The following is a 21,555-nucleotide window of genomic DNA, read 5'->3' as shown; positions in this document are numbered from 1 at the left end:
ACGACATGCTTTTAACAATGAAATGAGGAATCAAGATTTAGATAACTGTTACTCAGAGGAACCATATACTTAAATCAAATTTTAAAGTTAAGGTCTGTTGCGAACCAACACGCACAGGACTTCACTTAACTGATGTTGATTCGATCAAGGCACATCTGAACAACCCATGATACTAGATGGTCTTCATTAAACTGTGTGAAAACTGGTTTACAACCTAAACGAAATTCAAGGAAGTGTTTTTTTTTTAAAGTTCTTCAGTTGGTAACGAACTGAAGAAAATTCAACAAAAATATGGAGTCTCTTTTACGCTGAATGATCAAGGTATAATGCAGAATAGTAAGGAAAGACTGCATTTGCCTATGGCAGAAACATTCTTAAAATGAGGCAGTGTTCCAGGATAACTTCAATAGAGGCTGAAGAATGAATATATTACATATATCTTTTTTTTTTAAATCAATTGGCTCATCTGCACAGCCCTACTTTTATTGAAATAATCATGTTAAGAAAGCAACTTCCATTGGAAAACAGATGACGACATTTATAGAGCAGTACAATGTCTATGGATATTCAGATAGGCTTTGAAGTCAAAAGCAAATTTCCCCTTCCAAAATAATCACTAAGATAGGAATAAATCAAATCACTTACCATGGAACTTATATTCAAAGGAGATCCTGAAGAAAGCCCTAGTGCAGCAAGCAGGGATTTTCGCTTAGGAGAGTTACCTGCATTTAAATTAGAGGTCAGAGAAGAACGTTTTCTTCTGCCCTTCTTTTTCCCTTCTTGAGACATTGTCTGTCCAGATTCCAACTTGATGGCTGAAGCAATAGGAGTCTGTTTATTTAAAACAGACTGCTTTATATTTCCACCATTCGCAGTGGAAAATATTATTCTCCTTTTGGATTCATTCTCCTGATCCGAGGCACCTTGGTCTGACTGTAAATCTTTTTTGACTACCTCTGAGAAGGCCTTTTGTGTGTCCGCATACTGTAAAACCCCACCCGTGCTTGGAGAACTGGTTGCTGGATTGAGAGCGTTGGACAGTCTGGGGCTGATTGAATGCTGCGTAGTTGGAGAGATTTGTTCAGAATTTCGGGATTGCATCAGGTGCATTGTTGGATGCTGTGGGTTTATGCTTTGCAAGACAGAACTGTTGACAAGGATACCTACACTGGTGGAATCAGAATCTTCTAATAATGTCTTGTCATGACTATTGAGCACTGACTGGATGGGAGAATCAGAGTGGACTCCATTGACTGCCACAGAGCCAGCTGAGTAACAAAAACCTGTAAAACAATAATCACACTGTAACCCCAGCTTTGGTAAAAAAAATCTACCACTTATTGCTTGGCATGTATGTATTTATAAAATGAAAAACAAAATGAAAACCTTTTCAAAATACCAACCTGGATTGATTTATTCTCAGTGACATGGTATATCTATTTTCATTCATTGACAAACACATAGAAGACCCAAATTCTAGACTTCCACAGATTCTGAATTTTATATTCTAATACAATTAACTTCAAATGCTTGGAAATTTGCATGCATTTTTGAAAGGATTACACTCAAATTTTAATGTTATTAAGTTCCCTTCTGCCACTACCAAGAATTTATTACAAGTATAGCATGCTGAGAGGTACAACAAAGGCACTATAACAAAAAATGGGCTAAATAGTTAAGATAAATCAATAGAGTATAATATTCACATTACTATCAAGATGAATTAGGAATTCAGATCTGACTAACTGATCAACTATATTCCAATTGTCACCTAATCAAATACAAATGTAACCTGCTACATGTAAATGACAACTCAAATGGAAAGTACAAGTACCTGAGTTAGCCAAAGACTGTGGTTTATTTCCAGCCACATTTCCATAGTTAGCACCATATTGTTTGTCAAGCATTGATAAATCACGATTTGAAACGTGAACGGGACTAGGTGTGCTTCTCTGTAAACATCAAATTAAACTGATATTTATACAAAAACAGCAAATAATTTGATCAAAAGAATATACATGAAAACTTATATTTGATATTGCTTCTTGTTGAAAACTTAAGCAATCTGCACCTAAACCAAAAAACATAATACAAAAAGAATTACATCAAAGTTTTAATTCACTCAGTGAAATGAGTAATGTAAAACCATTATTTGTCTGCAGTTTAAAGACTCCCACGTTATTTTATCCAGTCAGGAGAGTGCGACAGCTCAACCTAAATTTAATCTGTATTGTGTTTTCGTTAACAGTGATTCTCAAACTTATTGCTAAGTCTCACTTCCGAGATTCATGTCTCATGATCGCCAAACCCCAATCTTTATAAGAAACAGTATCTTTGTATAACTGTTAGTATAGATAAAGCTCCAATCCAGAATAATCCAGCAATTTTGTCACTGTAGCTGTTTTAATTCTGCTTATACTTTTAAGATGAGATCCAATCATACTAATAACACCCACGGGCCTGGAAATTCCTTGGCTTTAACTCCCGCTTTGCTGGTGTTATTTTGCTGAAAGTGAGGCAGAAATCCTGTTTACAGGTATTAAAGGGGTTTCCATGCACTTCAGGAGAAGTTATGCCAACAAAGTGTGAGCAGGTCCAAGGAATCTCCTGGCCACTATGACAGCATTAACAAATTAACTGCAAGGAAATCTTGGAAATTCTCCAGGTTGGGGATGCAAGCCAATTGAAGGATGAGCTGTATTCTGCAGATGGAATGAGAATAGGTCTGTGGGTAGGTACATTGGGAGTGGAACGGGAGGAAATGAGTTATTTCTGCAAAAACTACTCTAAATCAAAATCATACCGGAATGCAAAGATAACACCCAAGCTTTTTTCGTCGACTGCAAACTGTCTTCATAAACCCTCTCTCCTTCTCCTCCACCCTCACCTTCGGTTCCGAAGAAGGGTCACTGACCCGAAACGTTAACTCTGCTTCTCTTTCCACAGATGCTGCCAGACCTGCTGAGTGATTCCAGCATTTCTTGTTTTTGTTTCAGATTTCCAGCATCCGCAGTATTTTGCTTTTATTTAAGTGTAAGGAGCTCATTGGTTTCTTTGTCAGCAAAATTAAGACCATCTGATCAGCTGTCTTTGCCACTTTCCTTCCTTCCCCTAGCCCCACTGGGCCAAACTTTCTCCAAGTTTCCCCCCGCCCAGCCCTGAACTTGCATTTTTCTCCAATTTCTTTACCTTCCCTCGTGCTCTTTCCAAACTTACCTTGTCCATGAGCTCCACCTCCTGCTCCCTCAAACTTAGCCCCAGTAAACTGCTGACCACTCAACTTCCCTTCTGGTTCCCCATGTTAGCTGATATTCTTAATGATTCTCCTCCTTCAGGTACTGTACCCCTCTCCTCAAAAAAAAAACCCTTGACCCCTCCACCACCTCCAGGCCTTGCAAAATGCCGCCCTCTCTTCAACTCTCCTCTCCTCCCCAAGTCTTTGAACATGTCGTCACCTCCCAAATCAGCGCCCATCTTTCCATGGAACTCCATATTTGAATCAGATTTCTGCACTGCCACAGTACCAAAACTGCTTTCGTCAAAAGTTACAAATGACATCCTATGTGACTGTGACAAGGGTAAACTATTCTTTCTCACCTTCTCAATCTGTATTCAGCCTTTGGCACAGTTGACCATACCTCCACCGCCTCTCCACCATCATCCAGCTGTGTGGGATTACACTTGCCTGGTTCCATTCTCATCATTCCAGCCATAGCCAGAGCATCACCTGCAATGACTGCTCTTTCTGCTCCCGCACAGTTATCCTTGGTATCCCCCAAGGACCTATTCTTAGCACCCCCCCACTCCTATTTCTCACCTACATGCCTCCCCTCACCATCATCATCATCATCTGAAAACACAGCACCAGTTTCCATATGTATCTGATAACAGCCAGCTCTACCTCACTACCATCTCTTTCAAACCCTCCACAGTCTCTAAATTGTCAGATTGTTTGTCCAGCATCCAATACTGGATTAGCAGACATTGCCTCTGACTAAATATGGGTAAGATCTTCAGTCCCTGCCACAAACTCCATCCCTAGCCACGGACTCCATCCTTCTGCCTGAGGATGAACCAGACCGTTCGCAACCTTGATTTCACATTTGACGCAGAGATGAGCAACCAATCACATATTCATGCCATCGCTAAGATCGCCTATTGCCACCTCTAACGTTGCCCGACTCCACTCCGCCTCAGCTAATCTGCTGCTGAAACCCTCCTCCATATGCCTTTGTTACCTCTAGAGTTGACTATTCCAACACACTGCTGGCCAGCCTCCCACATTCTACCCTCCATAAATCTGAAGTCATCCAAAATTCAGCTGCCCATGTCTTAACTCACACTAAGTTCAACCATCACCCATGCTCACTGGCCTACGTTGCCTCCCAGTTAAGTAATACCCCAATTTCAAAATTATCATCCTTGTTTTCAAATCACTCCATGGTGTTGTCCTTCCCCATCTCCAATCTTCTCTTAGCCTACAACCCTCATACATCTGTGCTCCCCATAATTCTGGCCTCGAACATTCCTAATTTTAATCACTATCTTTGGTGGCCTGTCTTCAGCTGCCAAGAACCTAAGCTCTGGAATTCCCTCCCTACACTTCTTAGCCTCGCTTCCTCTCTTTCCTCCTTGAAGACACTCCTTAAAACCCATGTTTTGGCTATGGGTCAGCTATGTGGCCTTGTCCAATCTGCACCTTCTCCTTTGTTATCTCTTGCCCCACCCCCACCTAAATTGCTTATAACCTGTGACATTTTTAATATTTGTCAGTTCCGAAGAAGGGTCACTGACCCGAAACGTTAACTCTGCTTCTCTTTCCACAGATGCTGCCAGACCTGCTGAGTGGTTCCAGCATTTCTTGCTTTTATTTCAGATTTCCAGCATCCGCAGTATTTTGCTTTCACTCCTTAAAACCTACCTCTTTTGGTCACTGGCCCCAATATCTCCTTAAGTGGCTCAGTGTCAAATTTTGTTTGATAACGGTTTGTGGGACATTTCACTATGGCAAAGGCGCTATATAAATGCACGCTGTTGTAATATTGCCAGGTTGCTTTGGAGTTATTGACCTGAAATGTTAACTGTTTCCCTCTCCACAGATGCTGCCAAACCTGAATATTTCCAGCATTTATTTAAGGGACGGGTGGGGGGGGACGGGCGGAGGAGAAGAGTCCAGAATCAGACAGAATGCATTGAGGGGAATGCTACAAGATCACCCATGGAGAAAATATACATTAAAGGCATTGTCCGTTAGTTAGCTACAGCTAGTATGCTCTTTGCATCCCGATAATCAGGACACGCCTCTCCGACTCCCTGCAACTCGGGAACCTCTGGTTTAAAAAAAGCATTTGGTTCACAGAATAGTACAGATCAGGAGGCTGCCATTTGGCCCATCCAGTCTGAGCTGGCTCTTTTGAATAATCCAGTTAGTTCCACTCCTACATTCCTTCCCCATATCCCTGCAATTTTTTTCTCCAAGTACTTATCCAATTCCCTTTTGAAAGCTAGTATTAAATCTGTTTCCACCAGCCTATCAGGCAGTGCACTCCAAATCCTAACCACTCATTGCGTAAAAAAGTTTTTTTTCATTTCACCTCTGGTTGGAAGGAACACTGACAAATGCTCATTTTGCTCCAATATTACCTAGCAAGGACAGGCAAACTTCAGAGGATGGTCTAGAATAACCTGAGTTGATAACAATTTGCATTTATTTAGCTTGGTTCACATGAAATACCATCTTAAAATGTTTAATACTAGAGTGTTAAGGATTGGGTGAATGCAAGAACAACAAAAGTCAAGGCTGGATAGATAAGGTGCAAGGAGCTTTTACACAGAGAAACACTCAAGTCAAAATGGTTTCGAATCAACCTCCAATGACTTAGGAAAACTGCTGACATAGGTGGAATGAAACCATGAAGAGATTACAAAAAGTGAGGATATGAACTTTGAAATCAATATTGATGGGAGCCAGTAGAGTTGGGAACAATTAAGGAAATGGGCATGCAGGACTTTAGCAGACGGAGGAACTTGCCAGAGTTCTGCAATAATTGACATTCATGATATGTTAAAGGTGGAAAATCAGTGAGGAGCATTTGAAAGCTGTGTTTTCCAACTAGCGGTGTAAATTAGAATCTTAGCAGCCATGGGACAAGTAGGGCAGAAGCAGGTATTGCCAGAGATGAAAAATGCAATCTGGATGCAAAAACAAGGAACAGTTCAGTCAAGTTAGCACACCAAGGTTTGCATCTTATGGACCAATTAAAGCAGACAGAGTTGATGAAATTGGGCGCCAGAGGCTGGAGTGAAGTAAAGTATCACGTCAATTTTGCTAACATTGATAAAAGGAAATGTTGTCTCAAACAGGCAGTCAGGATGGACTGCAATAATACTGGAGTCAATAGTAATGGAGGCAATGTAGAGTTGTGCATTGTCAGCAAATGAAAAACAGGATTGATGTCACCAAAAAAGTGAGCGAGAGCAAGAGCAGACACAGAGACAAATATAAATTAACCTCTGGAGGCTTGAGGTAGAGAAGGTAAATGTCAGAACTGTTGAATGAAGCAGCATAGGTGACTGCTCTAACCCAGCAATCCGTGCCATAGACAGCTCACCTCAGGATGCCCAAGTCAAAGTAAAGGGAAACTATTGGTCGGCGTAAGGCATACAAGAAACTGTGGCAGTTCAGGATTGTGGAAAAGTAGCGGCAGTTTAAGTGGGCATTGTGCAATGAGTAGGGGTGGGTGGGGGAAAATGAGGGGTCAGGCGAGTGATGAAGTTACAACTAATAGAATCACAACCCCTTTTTAAAACTAAACAGGACACTGAATTACTAAAATGACACTGGACATGGAAATGTTATGTTATTATAGCTATTTAATGAGTCTCACAAAACTGAAAATTTCTTACTTCTATTATTATATAATAGTGAAAACTGAGTCAAATATTACTTACCACTTTTTCAGCACGGACTGGCAGAACTACACTGGCCAGTGGAATGCTGACAGGCAATTTGTTTGGTTGAACAGTGCTCAGTGGAATACTGATTGGTAGGCTGGTTATGGTTTCAGAATTATTAACTGGACTTTTGCTGCCATCTTTAGAAAGCTGCAGGAAAAAATGCAACACTCAGAATGGACACACAAGTACAAAGAAATCGCAATACAGCCTTTCATAAAACTGAGATTGGTTGATGACACTGACCTACTTCAAGATTGCAAGTGAATAGCACATGAAGGTTTTGCAAGACTATCTAAAGCGGTTGTAGTTTTGATGTTTAGATAGGTTGCTGTGTACTTTGGATATGAAAAGCATCAGATCAATACAATAGACTGGATACTTGTAAAAGAACCATCTCACTATAACTTATGAAGAATGCAGCAACTCTATCATGTCAGTAACCATATAGTTAACTCTATGATTTGCAGCCCATGGATCGTAACTGCATCGTTGGTGCAAGAGCACTCTAAGATTCTACGTTAAAATTTCCCATCAGTTTTGCCTCACTTTTCCATTAGAGCACAAAATGAAGGACGAGGTGGTCAATTTAATTTAGTACAAATTTAATGCCAATGAATAACTGTGGTGAAGCAGCCGGGACTGCAACACTGGCAACTGTAACTGCAGATTTGCACACAGTAAGTCTTGGGAATCCAGTCAGTCGGTTTTGGATGTTTGTGACTCAGCAGTCCTCTTTAGGGTGTTATAAAAAGGTTTTTTTTTGTTAAAATATTTTTTGAGGAATTCATAGTCAAACTGAATAAATGTTGGACCAATTTTTTTTTTTAATCAAGAGGACACTGAAAGAACTAGTTTGGCTGTCACATGACAAGTTAAAAATAGAACAGAAACCCTGGTAACAGGGGAAGATGTGGGCATGCCCCTTGATTGGACAAGTCCAGGGGGCAGCAGGGAGCACCTTAGGGGGCAGCAAACTCAAGCTTTTGGTTGTAGAGTCAGTGAGTGTGTTTTACCTTCTGGAGTGAGCAGTGGAAAAGTTAGCCTGCTGCTGGAGAAGTGAAGGAGAGAAGACCACAACCCAGCTCATTTTCCAGCATCTCAAAGACCCCGAGAAGTTCACTGTGTCAATTCATCTTGTCTCCTATCTTTGAAGAAAGCCTACTAAAATTAATTCTCAACGTCGCCAGAAAAGAACTGTTCTAAAAGATCCCAGTGACCTGTCTACATGTACTCAGAGGTCAGAGAGTATGCCAATTTTGGAACAACATATCTCATCTGCTGTTTTCTTCAAAAATGAGCGAGTGATCAAGTTTTTTTTGTGTCTGTAACAGAGCTCTGAATTTTAAAAATCCTTTTTATTTTTCCGGTTAACCAGTGAGTAGGTGAGAGGCTAGGGTAAAAAGGGGACTTTAAAATTAAAAATTTATGCACCAAACCTAACTAAAAAAGTGAGATGCCAACCTGAAGCTACAACACAGGAAAGCATGCATGCTAAAGAGCAGAAGTAACATGCCATAGACAGAGCTAAGCGTATCCCACAACGAACAGATCAGATCAAAACTCTGCAGGCCTGGCACACCAGCCATGAATGGTGGTGGACAATTAAACAAGAGGCTCCACCAATATCGCCATCCTCAATGATGACAGAGCCCAGGACGTCAGTGCAAAAGACAAGGCTGAAGCAACCATCTTAAGCCAGAAGAGCCGAGTCGATGATCCATCTCTGCCTCCTCCTGAAGTCCCCAGCATCGCAGATGCCAGTCTTCAGCCAATTTGATTCACTCCACGTGATAACCAAAAATGGCTAAAGGCACTGGATACAGAAAAGGCTATGGGCACTGACAATGTCCCAGCAGCAGTACTGAAGACATGTACTCCAGAACTAGTTGTGCCCCTAGCCAAGCTGCTCCAGTACAGCTATAACACTGGCATCAATCTGACAATGTGGAAGATTGCCCAAGTATGTCATATCTACAGAAAGCAGGACAAATCCAATCTGGCCAATTACCGTCCCATCAGTCTACTCTCAATCATTAGCAAAGTGATGAAAGGGGTCGTTGACAGTGCTATCAAGCTGCACTCACTCACCAATAACCTGCTCACAGATGCTCAGTTTGGGTTCGTCAGGGCCACTTAGCTCCAGAGCTCATTACATCCTTAGTCCAAACATGGACAAAAAGAGTTGAATTCCAGAGGTGAGACATCAAGGCAGCATTTGACTGAGTGTGGCATCAAGGAGCCCTAGCCAAATTGAAGTCAATGGGAATCAGGGAAAAATCTCCACTGGCTGGAGTCATACCTTGCACAAAAGGAAGATAGTTGTGGTTGTTGGAAACCAATTATCTCAGCCCCAAGACATTGCGACAAAAATTCCTCACAGTAGTGTCCTAGGTCCAACCGTCTTCAGCTGCTTCATATATGATCTTCCATCAATCATAAGGTCAGAAGTGGGGATGTTCACTGATGATTGCACAGCATTCCGTGCCATTCTCAACTCCTCAGATACTGAAGCAGTCCGTGCCCACATGCAGCTAGACCTAGACAACATCCAGGCTTGGGCTGATAAGTGGTAAGTAACATTCACGCCACACAAGTGCTGGGTAATGCCCATCTCCAACAAGAGAGAATGTAACCATCTCCCCTTGACATTCAACAGCATTACCATCGCTGAATACCCACCAACAACCTGGAGGTTACCATTGAACAGAAATTTAACTGGACCAGCCACCCAAGTACTGTGACTACAAAAGCAGGTCAGAGGTAACTCACCTCCTGACTCCCCAAAGCCGTTCCACCATCTACAAGGTCAGGAGTGTGATGGAATACTCTCCACTTGCCTGGATGAGTGCAGCTCCAACAAGGAAACTCGACACTTTGATCAGTACCACATCCACCACCTTAAACATTCACTTTAACACTGGCACATAGTAGCAAATTTGCGTATCATCTACAAGGTAGACTCACTGCAGCAACTCACCAAAGCTCCTTCGACAGCACCTTCCAAATCCATGAACTCTACGACCTGGAAGGACAAGGGCAGCAGATGCATGAGAACACCACCACCTGCATGTTCTCCTCCAAGTCACACGCCATCCTGACTCGGAACTACATCACCATTTCTTCACAGTTGCTGGGTCGAAATCCTGGAACTCCCTCCCTAACAGCACTGTGGGTGTACCTAAATCACATGGACTGCGGCGGTTCAAGGCAGCGGCTCACCACAACCTTCTCAAGGACAATTACGGATGGGCAATAAATACTGACCTTGCCAGCGAAGCCCACATCTCGAACACATTTTTTAAAAAAACTTAATCCCAGATAGCTCAACCAGCACCAATTAGAAGTCAGTTGAAAAGTTTTGCAGCTGGATACTAAACTATATTTAACAAGTAAAGTACATGTGGAAATGGCTGTAGGTGAGGGTTACGCCCACTTCCATGCTGGTTGTGCTACTGGACTTGACATTTGCCCTAGAGAGCTGAAAGAATGGGGAAACGCATTATGCAAAACACACATTTTTGGAAGTTTTTACAGCGTCATTTGGAGTAGTGGGTCCAGATTTGATTTCCACATTTGACGGTAATACTGTAGCCCAGGAGAAGCTACAGAAGAGGGTGACCAAAATGATGTATCTGGAGTAACTACCTCCTGGAGCTCTTACTTATCAAGATAGGCTTCAGAGGATGAGGCTATCCTCATTAGCCAAACGTCACCTTGGAAGAGTTATGAAGTATTTAAATTGACGAAGGGAATAGATTCTGTCCAGTTGGCTAGACTATTTGAGATGCATAGGAATGGAACAACTAGAAAGTATGATTATACAATATGTAGGTGAAGAGTTAGATAATAAGTAATTGTTTTCACAGATTCACCCCCTCTGCAATAGATCACTGAAGACATACTGAACTTGGATTCCTAACAAACCTTCAAAAAAGGTGGAGAAATAAATTTCTGAGAGGAGTGCATTTCAACTTGTAAAAAGACAAGCTGTGGGGTATCTGAGATTATGAACATTCATGAGTTAGCGTGGCCTTTTGGAGCTTGTTTGATTGCTATCAGGAACCAGTGAGGAATTTCCTTAGTGATTTTTCCTAAACTGCCTGAGATTTTATTTTGCTTCTCCCAGGGGAAGAAGAATGATACGCAAGGTTGCGCCATGCCTAGTTGGAGCAGGTTCGGCGTACCACATGATTGTGTGCCTGTCTAGGCTCTACCTGCACTCAATTCTTCTTCCTGTCCTGCAGCTGGAAAGTTTGTTTCCTAATGGAATAAGAACTCCTGGTTTTTGTACAGAGATAAGCTATTCTTGTCTGAAAGACTGCCTTCTAACTTGTGTGAAGATTCACACCAAACCAATAATGTGTTTTCCAGCAACTCAGCAGCTGAAAATCAGTTTGAATCAGGCTGGTCCAAAACAGCAACTCAATCAAACTTCTTTAGGATGCCAACATCTGCTCCCAGTGATGATACTGCAGTGCTTTTACAGAGCAGCTTAATTGTCTATCGGACCAGGACGAGGCAAGCATCTCTGTATTGAGCTACGGTCAATATCCTTCTGTAATAATCAATGCCAGGCCTGGTCTTCATTGAGAACAGATTAAGAACTGATGCGATCAACAAGCAAACCCTCCTTTTCAAGAGGAAGAAGATATGACTATTCATGCAGCACCGCCTGCTTATTTCCTCCTCTTTTCATCTCAAGGGGCATGCCTTCATATGTAGCAATGTAATCTGTAACTTGAGGACAGACTTAATTTGCTTCCATACTTTATGACTGAATTGAGGTTTACCAGGGTACCACCACCCACCAATGAAAAGGATCATTTACATTCTAATGTATCCAAAAGATGAAAGAACGAGGAAGTAAGAATAGGCAAACAAACATAGTCTAAGGATATGGGGTAAACCTTTCAGGACTGGAGATAAGGAGAAATTTCTGCACCCAGAGAGTGGTGAGCCTGTGGAATTCACTACCACAGAAAGCATTTGAGGCCAAAACATTGTATGTTTTCAAGGAGTTAGATATAGCTCTTGGGTCTAAAGGGATCAAAGGGTATGGGGTGAAAGCTGGAACAGGTTACTGAGTTGGATGATCAGCCATGATCATAATGAATGGCAGAGCAGGCTCGAAGGGCCGAATGGCCTACTCCTGCTCCTCTTTTCTATGTTTCTATGTTTCTAAATGAGTGGATGAAATTCGAATGCTTAAAAACAGAAACTACCATACAGCATTGAGTTAATTGTAAAAAAAATCAGTTAGCATGAATCACACGACATGGCATACACTTTATAAACATGCAACAAAAGAACAAAATTATCAGCACTATATTCTTAATACCTTGTCTGCACCTTTCTCACATGTCATCTGCAGGGCTGTTGGGGACGAGGGTTGCTGTTGTTCACCTGAACCATGCTGAACACCATTTGGAACTCCTGGACTCTGCTGTGGGAGGCCAGTTTCTTTTAGGTTTTCAATCCTGCAAAGCATCAGACAATTTCACTTTGATGTAACAGAGATGAAACTGATCATATAAATATATAGTTAAAGAAACAAAATGAAGTTATATTTTGTAGCCTTGGTTAAATCTACATAACATAGGAACATGAGTAGGCTATTTAGCCCCTCAAGCCTCTTCTACCATTCAATGAGATTATGGCTGATCTGCAACCTAACTTCATATACCCACCTTTGTCCCATATCCCTTAATACCTGAAGTTAACAGAAATCTATCAATCTCAGATTTAAAATCATCAACTCACCCAGCATCAACTGCAGCTTGCAAAAGAGCTCCAAATTTCCACTGCCCTTTGCACGTAGGATGGTTAAAAGTCACAATAGGTTTCCTGCAGCTAATGCATTCCAAAGCTTGGTCTTGCCACAAAGCAAGTTTCTATGAATGTTACCTTGGAGCCCAACAAGATAGTCACTAGTTTGTATGTATTTCTCCTCTGTTGTGCACATTTAGATTCCTTCTATTCCTGGGTTACATATTACAGAAAAACATTTTTTTTGTGGACTGGCCAAGTGAATCAAATGTTTCAACTATGGACTGCAAAGTGTACACACAGAACTGCCACCAACATAATACTAAATGTAACTAGCCTTCTGAAGTTAAGGCTTTCTGGGTGTAATCAGGAATAAAAAAAAATTTTCCCCGCATATCTGAAGAGTTTGCCTACTACTCATCTGTTTTTCTTCAATGAACTTATACTTGGGATTGTTTTGTTTGATCATAATTGTTAGAAATATGCAATAAAATTTCAACATAAAAAAAAAACTTGCATTCAAGAATCAGTTTTGGATAAAGTCAAAAGGTACTAATAGATTACATAACTAGAACATTCACCCAACGAACACTTCTATTAGCCAGTTCAATTTCATGCAATAACAAAGATTTACTTAAAATCAGAGAAGCAATAATTAAATCCCTCAGGGGCAATACTTGCCCCTTGCTTGTTGGGAGGAGTACAAAACTCTTTATTATAGTATTACTTTGCTTTTTCATTGAGAAACAGCATCTGTCACTGACCTCTGGGCACAGGCCAGTTGTACTTCGTGTGCAAGCTTTCCACCTCCAGTATGATCTTGGTTCAAATGTCGACGAAGTGCGATTTTGGCTGGAGAAAATCTGGTGTAGTCAGGGAGAGAGTGACTTTGTAATCTGTCTGCTTTGTGTTTACTCATAAGGTTTGGGATGCACAACCCATTCTCCTGTTCTGGAAACACAGTGTTGTACACGTTGTGTGATTTGGAAGGTGGCCGGTTTAAAGAACTGTGAATTTCAAAAGGTGTTGCACTTCCATTAATAGAGAGTTCAGGGCTCAGACCATTCACATTTGCCATTGGAATTTTTGGACATTCAATCTCAAGTTGGTATCTGTTTCTTTCTGTATCCATTTCATAGTTTTTGTTTTTGTGGCGCAGCTGAAGAGATATGTCATCTGATGGCATGTATGACTTGAGCTGTATTAGTTCTTGCTGTCGCTGACTCTTCTCCAACTCCACAATGCTTATCTAATGATGCCAGGGAGGGAAGAAAGAGGGAAGACAGCAATATTCTTAATCCCTTTTCTCCAAATGCTTAAATTACCAATGCATAGTTTCATATCTAAAGTTTGTGCAAATACACGGAAGGTTTGCTTTTAAAAAAAAACTTAAGTGACAATAAGCTAAATTACATCAGCACCTAGACACCGTCAACAGTATTGTATAGGGAGCATACCACCAGCCCCATAACCTCGCTCTTTAGAGGTGAACTGTAAAAAAAAAAGGCAATCTGAATTTCATTTTCAGATTATCAATCTGAAAGCCATATTTGATGCATGCACACGAGAGGTAAGGTGCTAATTCAATCACTGTACAAGTCAATTATTATAACTTACAATAAAAGTGCTTTCATACAGAACACTGCAATGGAATAAATACTTTTACATCTGGAAGATGGGTCCAAACAGATGCAAAATCTGATTTTATATCGATGGGCTTCTTGTGCCATTAACGACGCCAATATAAACCTGGATTTGATAAAGCCAACATCCAAAGGTTCCAATAAAAAAAGTGTTCCTGGATGCCATCCTTAGTGGTTCACATTGGAGTTGCAGAAGTTGTGCAACATAGAGGCAGTGCAAACACTCCACTGACACCAATATAAAAGCAGCTGTATTTTATTTTGACAGCTGCATGAATCATAAGCAAACTGAACTTCATCACTGTCCCATGAGTTTCCATTTGGGTTGGAGCGTGCAGCATAATTTCACATGATGCACTGATAGATAGATAGCCTCAACTACAAACTAATGGCTCTCAGAAAAATTACACTAATGCAGCTTACAATGAGATATACAAGGACATTTACCCCACTTCCTAGCCAAAGCATTGACCTAACTTGGAGTAGTTGATGATGGGCATGGGTGCAAAAAAATGGCAAATTTAACATTTGCAGGACTGAATCTTGCCAAGTAGACAACAAAATTTTAAGTATTTATATCTGGGATAATAAGCAACATATTCAAGAAGTTAATATGTTTAAATAAAGGATCCATTACTTCTCTGCTCAACTTAAACATGTGAGCTATTAAACTTAGAGCCTAATAAAACAAGGAAATAGTTTCACCAATTTCTAACCTGCATACACATGTTTAGAGAAGAGTGAAAGGTTTCCACGCATTTTAATTATAAAATAACCATCATTAGACAGGAAATAAATTCTCCCCCCAATGCTATAGCTACAAAAGCTCAAGTTAAATAAAATCGTGTTGTGTAATAGGAGCTCAGCCAATTTCCATTAACTTCTTTTGTCAGCCCCAATATGACAGATACAAAAAGAAATTGCCACACATAATAGTTGCCAAACCAAGCTATTGAGAAGTGTACAAAAGGTAGAGTTTGTTTTCTATATGACTGAGTATACACTATTTCCCTGTAAAGGGCATACTTCACTTAGCCCAGGGAATTTAGGAACAAGTTCAGGACAGCCACAGCTTAGGATCCACGGACGTATGAAAGGGTACTGTTGCATCGACAGTACAAGACGAGGGTAAGCTTCCTACTGCTTCTCTAGCCAGAACCATCATTGTCAGACACACTTGAAAGATATATCAGAGCTGAATGGAAAAATCTCAGTTCGGACTTACAAGTCTACCCTTCCTTCCAATCCCACTAATGAGCCAAGCTGGCTGATCAATCATCAATGGTGTCTTGGAGCACTGCGCGTCTCTGTCATTCTCACATATCTGATTGCAAATCGAAATAAATTTTGGCAGAGTTGTCAATCAGGTAAGTCATTCCAGATTCACCCAAAAGAAACTCTGTTTACACAAGGAAACCAAACTGCCAAACTACAAACTTCTGTTTTTAGAAAATTAGTATAGAGTAATAGCTTGTTGTTATCCTACCTGAAGTTCTAAGCAGTGCCTTTGTTTTTCTGAGATCTGACTCTTCAAGGCTTGTTTCTCCTTCAGCAGGTTGTCCAAAGACAGAGAAGACCAATCCACATTTAGCTCTTCACATCGTGCTTTCAGCTGTAACATTTATGATCAAGTGAACAAATGAAAAACCTTTTAACTAACCCTCACCCAAATAAAAATGTTCATATTTCAAGATTCATAATCAGAACAAAAATTACAGTACCTTCGAAATGTTTAACAAAGGTCTACTGTTCTACTATAATGACCTTCGTAGGTCATTCTCCTTAAAAATGCTGCATGTTGAAACCAAACCTTCACTTCTAGCTAGAGCACTAACATATTTTGAGGAGCTGCCTGCGAACAGAACAATTTGTTCATTTACCCCCTCATGGCGAAAGCAGTACATCCCTACTCAAACTAATGAGAATCAGAACTGAAGATGGATATTTCATTGCATTCCCTAAAAGCCTACATTACAATTCTTTAGAGAAAACCATAATCACAAGGCAAGAACATACGAGCATACGAATTAGGAGGAGTAGGTCACTTGGCGCCTTGAGTCTGCTCCGTCATTCATCAAGACCATGGCTGATCTGATTGTAACCTCAACTCCACAATCCCGCCTACCCCAATAACCTTTCACCGACCTGGTTTAGCAAGAATCTAATTACCTTTGCCTTAAAAATATTCAAAGACTCTGCTTCCACTGCCTTTTGAGGAAGAGACTCACAACCCTCCAAGAGAAAAATTTCTCCTCATCTCTGTTTTAAATGGGCGACCCCTTATTTTTAAACAATAACCCCTAGTTCTAGATTCTCCCACATCCACACTGTCAAGACCCCTCAGAATCCTATATGTTTCAACCAAGTCGCCTCTTACTCTTCTAAATTCCAGTGGATATAAGCCTAGCCTGTCCAATCTTTCCTCATAAGACAACCCGCCCATTTCAGGTATTAGTCTAGTAAACCTTCTCTAAACTGCTTCCAATGCATTTATATCCTTCCTTAAATAAAGAGGCCAATACTGTACACAGGACTCCAGATGTGGTCTCATCAATGTCCTGTATAACTGAAGCATAATCTCCCGACATTCGTATTCAATTCCCCTCACAATAAATGATAGCATCCTATCAGCTTTCCTAATTACTTGCTGTACCTGCATACTAACCTTTTGCGATTCATGCACTAGGATACCCGGATCCCTCTGCAATCTCTCATCATTTAGATAACAGGTTTCTTTTATATTCTTCCTCCCAAAATGGACAATTTCACATTTTCCCACATTATACTCCATTTGCCAGACCTTGGCCCATTCACTTAACCTATCTATATCCCTTTGTAGCCTCCTTATGTCCTTTCACAGCTAACTTTCCTACCTTTGTGTCAGCTGCAAATTTAGCAACCATACCCTTGGTCCCTTCATCCAAGTCATTTTACATGAATTGTAAAAAGTTGAGACCCCAGCACTGATCCCTGTGGCACAACACTCGTTACATCTTGCCAATGAGAAAATGGTCCATTTATGCCTCTGCTTTCTGGAGGCTAGCCAACATTAATATATCCAAGGTGTTCTTTTAAATACTTCATAGCTGAGTCGGACAATAAATTATAACACGTGCCTTCTAATTACAACTAACAATTGGTCAAGCAGCTCAGTCTGTAGCAGGATTCAAAAATGCTATGTTTTTAATTACATCCGACTCCAAACCCATGAAATAATTACCAGCTGTAGACTATGTTTCCTGAGGTCACCATTATCTTTTTCCAGCTGCTTTGTCTGTTCCTTTAGCTGCCTGTTGTGAGCGATGATCTCTTTCTGTGCTTGGAGCAAATCATTGAATGTCAGGGCCTTTATACCCAACTGGAAAAAAAAAGGGGTGGGCCAAAGTGTAAATTCGAACTGTTGCACAACTGAAGGCGAATCTCAATTCCTTACTATAATTCATAGATCTGCACATTATCGCTCTGTTCAACTGATCTTTCAATAAAAACTGTTTTCTCTCAAGTTTTGCATCACATTTTTGACTGAAAAGTAATTTGGAAAATTAACTTGTTGATTGGCGAATGCAAACAAATCCTGCTGATTATGGTGCTTCAGATCCAGTGGAAGAAATCTAGCAAACTACTTCTGAAGGGAATCCCTCTCTTCCAATAGTGCTTAGCATCATTCAATTAAGACAGAGATTAAAATCTGTACATATCTGATGATCAGTATTAAGTTACACATCGGTGATTTCAGTTAACCGTGAAACTGAACAAGACCGAAGAAGAGGCAATGAAAAGTCCTGCCTCAACCAAATCCTCTGAGACACTAGAATTAATAGCCCTTATTAAGAGACTAACATGTTATGGTCAATAAACAATGAGATTAAAAAATGGCATGTGGAAATCGAGGAGAAAATGGTTCAGCCTGGCATAATTTCTTATTGAAAAAAAAAACTCTAGGCAAACCTTCACTCTTGTCCGACTCAAATTAAATTTAAATAAGGAAACTGCTTTGTGAACAGCTTTCCTTTTGGTTGCGATTTTATGAAAAGAAAGACAGACTTGTATATATATAGCACTTTTCATGACCGCCTTTACAGCTAATGAAGTACTTTTGAAGTGCAGTCACTGTTGTAATGTAGGAAACATGGCAGCCAATTTGCACACAGCAAACTCCCACAAACAGCAATGTGATAATGACCAGATAATCTGTTTTTATTATGTTGACTGAGGAATAACTAGGGGCCAGGATATGACAGCACAGAAGCAGGCTATTTGGCCCATCGGGTCCCTGCCATCTCTCTGTAGAGCAGTCCAGTCAGTCCCACTGCCCTTCTCTATCCCTGTAGCCCGCAATAGCTTATTTCCCTCAAGTGCCCATCCAATTTCTTTTTGAAATCATTGATCGTCTCCGCTTCCACCATTTGTAGGTAGCGAGTTCCAGGTCAATCCCACCCGCTGCGTAAAAAAAGTTCTTCCACACAACCCCTTTGCATCTCTTCCCAAAACCTTAAATCTGTATCCCCAAGTCCTTGTACCATCAGCTAATGGGAACAGCTTTTCTTTGTCTACCCAAGGGTTAACGTCCCCGTTCCTCTTCAAAAGAGTGCCACGAGATCTTTTACATCCACTCAAGGAGGTAGATGGGGCCTTGATTTAACATCTTATCCGAAAGATGGCACCTCCAACAGTGCAGGGCTCCCTCAGTACTGCAGTGGTGTGTCACTTTGATCTTTGTGCTCAAGCTGGAACCCTGTGACTCAGAGGCGAGTGTGCTACCAAATAAGCCACGGCTGACACTCTTGTGCGAACACCACTTCACACTACAGATGGAAACAGTATTAAAATTGAACTATTTCTTAAATAGTATTGCTTTAGACTGTACATGTCTCAGTCAGGATTCTCAATCTGATGGTTGAAGTGCCCTGCTGTTTCTTGGCTTGTTCACAGATTCCCTGTAGAGGGTGCTGTGCTGAGACAGACACTAGCTGGAAGTAGTCTTGGCTCGAAAGCCTGCCAAGAACTCCTTGGGCAGCTGTGAGCAAGGTGCTGACTGCAAAGTCCAGGCCACTATTTGAACACTGAATTACTATGTAGTGTTTCACAACAGTGCTTTTTTAAAAAAAAGAGGTGGGGCAAATAAGACTTTCTCTTCCCTATCCCCACCCATCCCATCAACTATTCAATTAAGATAGCCAAGATATCAACTACTTGCTACTAACAATTCACACAAACTTCTCCATAATAAAGCAAAAGTGAATCACAACTAAATTAAGCTTGAGGAATTTAACCATAACCTTTTATTTGAGTGGGTGGAGAATATGGGCACAAAACGCTAGATAACAGCAACACAATTTACGGCGTACAATATAAACAAATCAACCAAAAACAGAAAATGACAACGATGCATGGCCGTGAGGTCTTCCTCAGAACTCCAGGAAGGGTTCCACTACAAACGTTAATTTGTATTTTGCTGATAGAGGAAAAGAAATCCTGTATTCCAAGAAATGCAGTTCTTAGTAAGTAGCTTTATATTATACAGATATGGCCACATAGTTTATACCTCTTCAAGTTTTTGCTGAAAAAGAAGGCGGACTTCTTCCTTCTGTGTCTGACAGTGCCTAAACAACTGCTGTGCTGTTCCCGTCAATTGCATGTTCTTCAACTGCAAAACAAAATTGCCATTCCATTAACAGCTACTTTACTGGCATGCATTTTCTGAAATTTGTCAAACTTAAAATAAGTACATCAAACTCCTATGCTAAGTTAGGTCATGCCAAGGGTTTTGTGCTAATCTCAAATTGCTTTTATTTTCAAACCAAAACTGTTTAAACTAGTGACTTAGAAAAATAATCAATTTTTGCTGATGCCATAATTTTACAAGAGTGAACTCTAACTTCATAACATGTAATTTCTAGTGAATATTCTAACGGAAATAGAGTTTATTGTTCATCCTACAGCCACTACATCAACATCAAGTTTCTGATCATAAGGAGAATTGACTTTTGCAGAAAGTACCTGGAGAGAGCCTGAATCATAATAGATTACAACTTCATAGAATTGCAGTCAGGTGAAAATAAAGTGAGGGAAAAGAGCATGGGGCGTGGGGGGGAACACAAGCAGAGAGAGGAGGGGAAGAGAGCAGAGAGCGGGGGGCGAGAAGCAAAAAAGCAGAGAACGGGGGAGGGGGGTGGAAAGAGAGAGAGCACAGAGAGTGGGGAGCAGAGAGCGGAGGAAGAGCAGACAGCAGGGGTGGGGAGAGAGCAGACAGCAGCAGGGGGTGGGGGGTGGGGGGGGAAGAAATAGAAAAGGAAATTAGATTAGGAGTGAGGAGGTGAAGGTTTCATCTGCTAAAGAACCATTGCTAGCAATTACACTAAAAGCTCAATTTTGCCGAGATACTATTGCAACATAGTAATCAACATGTCCAATTTACAGCCTGCACAATCTTCAGTCCATTGAATGAAAGAACAAAGGCCTTGCATTTATATAGCACCTTCCATGACCACTGGACATCTCCAAGTGCCCTACAGTCAATTAAGTACTTTTGAAGTGTAACCACCGTTGTAAGGTAGAAACACGGCAGCTAATCTGCAAAGAGAAAGCTCCCTCAAACAGCAATGACCAGATAAACTGTTTTTATTATGTTGACTGAGGGATAAATACTGGCCAGGATACCAGGGATAACTCCCCTGCTCTTCATTGAAAGTGTCATGAAGCTTTTTTTTCCACATTCGCCCAAGGGGACAGACGGGGCCTCAGTTTAATGTCTCATCCAAAAGATGGCACCTCAAAATAAAAAAACTGACAGAACATCCTGCCCTTTTAACCACGCCATAAACATTTCACTATGATGAAAATTTAATGAGAAATGATCCAAAAGATGTACCTTTTCCTGGTCCAATAACTGCTGTAAATTTGTCTTGTACTGAGGGGTTTTCATATATGCCATGAACTGCAGATACTGTAACCTGAAAGACTCTGAATTTGATCAATACTCATTAATGTATTACTCTTAAATTTTTTTTAATGAACACATTCCTACAGCCAAATTACATCAAATTAAAAAAAGGAAAACCTGATGATGTGTACTTGGGAGGGAAATTTTCAGAATGTTAATGCTATTTTGAACTTGGTAATAGATTTCTTCAACAAAATAATTGGTTAAATAATTGATGAGTATAAAGTTGCTCTTCCAAGTACTTAA

The 21,555-nt window shown here is 40.7% G+C and overlaps 1 protein-coding gene across 9 annotated transcripts in view; it reads right to left on the bottom strand.

Annotated features, from left to right (window-relative positions):
• The window catches only part of dot1l (DOT1-like histone H3K79 methyltransferase), a 111,396-nt gene that overhangs the window by 27,133 nt on the left and 62,708 nt on the right, over window positions 1-21,555 (bottom strand). For all 9 annotated transcript variants that reach the window (XR_010969552.1, XR_010969553.1, XM_068016322.1 and 6 more), the window contains 9 exons: window positions 21,238-21,329; window positions 19,912-20,013; window positions 17,587-17,724; window positions 15,853-15,978; window positions 13,488-13,972; window positions 12,296-12,434; window positions 6,952-7,104; window positions 1,835-1,952; window positions 646-1,283 (listed from right to left, as the gene is read on the bottom strand). Coding sequence is in view for 7 of the 9 variants with exons in the window: in XM_068016322.1 (XP_067872423.1) it covers window positions 646-1,283; window positions 1,835-1,952; window positions 6,952-7,104; window positions 12,296-12,434; window positions 13,488-13,972; window positions 15,853-15,978; window positions 17,587-17,724; window positions 19,912-20,013; window positions 21,238-21,329 (1,991 nt within the window). In the remaining 2 variants the exon portion in view is untranslated. The remainder of the gene's footprint in view (window positions 1-645; window positions 1,284-1,834; window positions 1,953-6,951; window positions 7,105-12,295; window positions 12,435-13,487; window positions 13,973-15,852; window positions 15,979-17,586; window positions 17,725-19,911; window positions 20,014-21,237; window positions 21,330-21,555) is intronic.

This window comes from Heterodontus francisci, chromosome 36 (assembly GCF_036365525.1).
Source record: "Heterodontus francisci isolate sHetFra1 chromosome 36, sHetFra1.hap1, whole genome shotgun sequence".
Classification (NCBI taxonomy): Eukaryota; Metazoa; Chordata; class Chondrichthyes; order Heterodontiformes; family Heterodontidae; genus Heterodontus; species Heterodontus francisci.
This window is presented reverse-complemented; position numbering and strand designations above follow the sequence as displayed.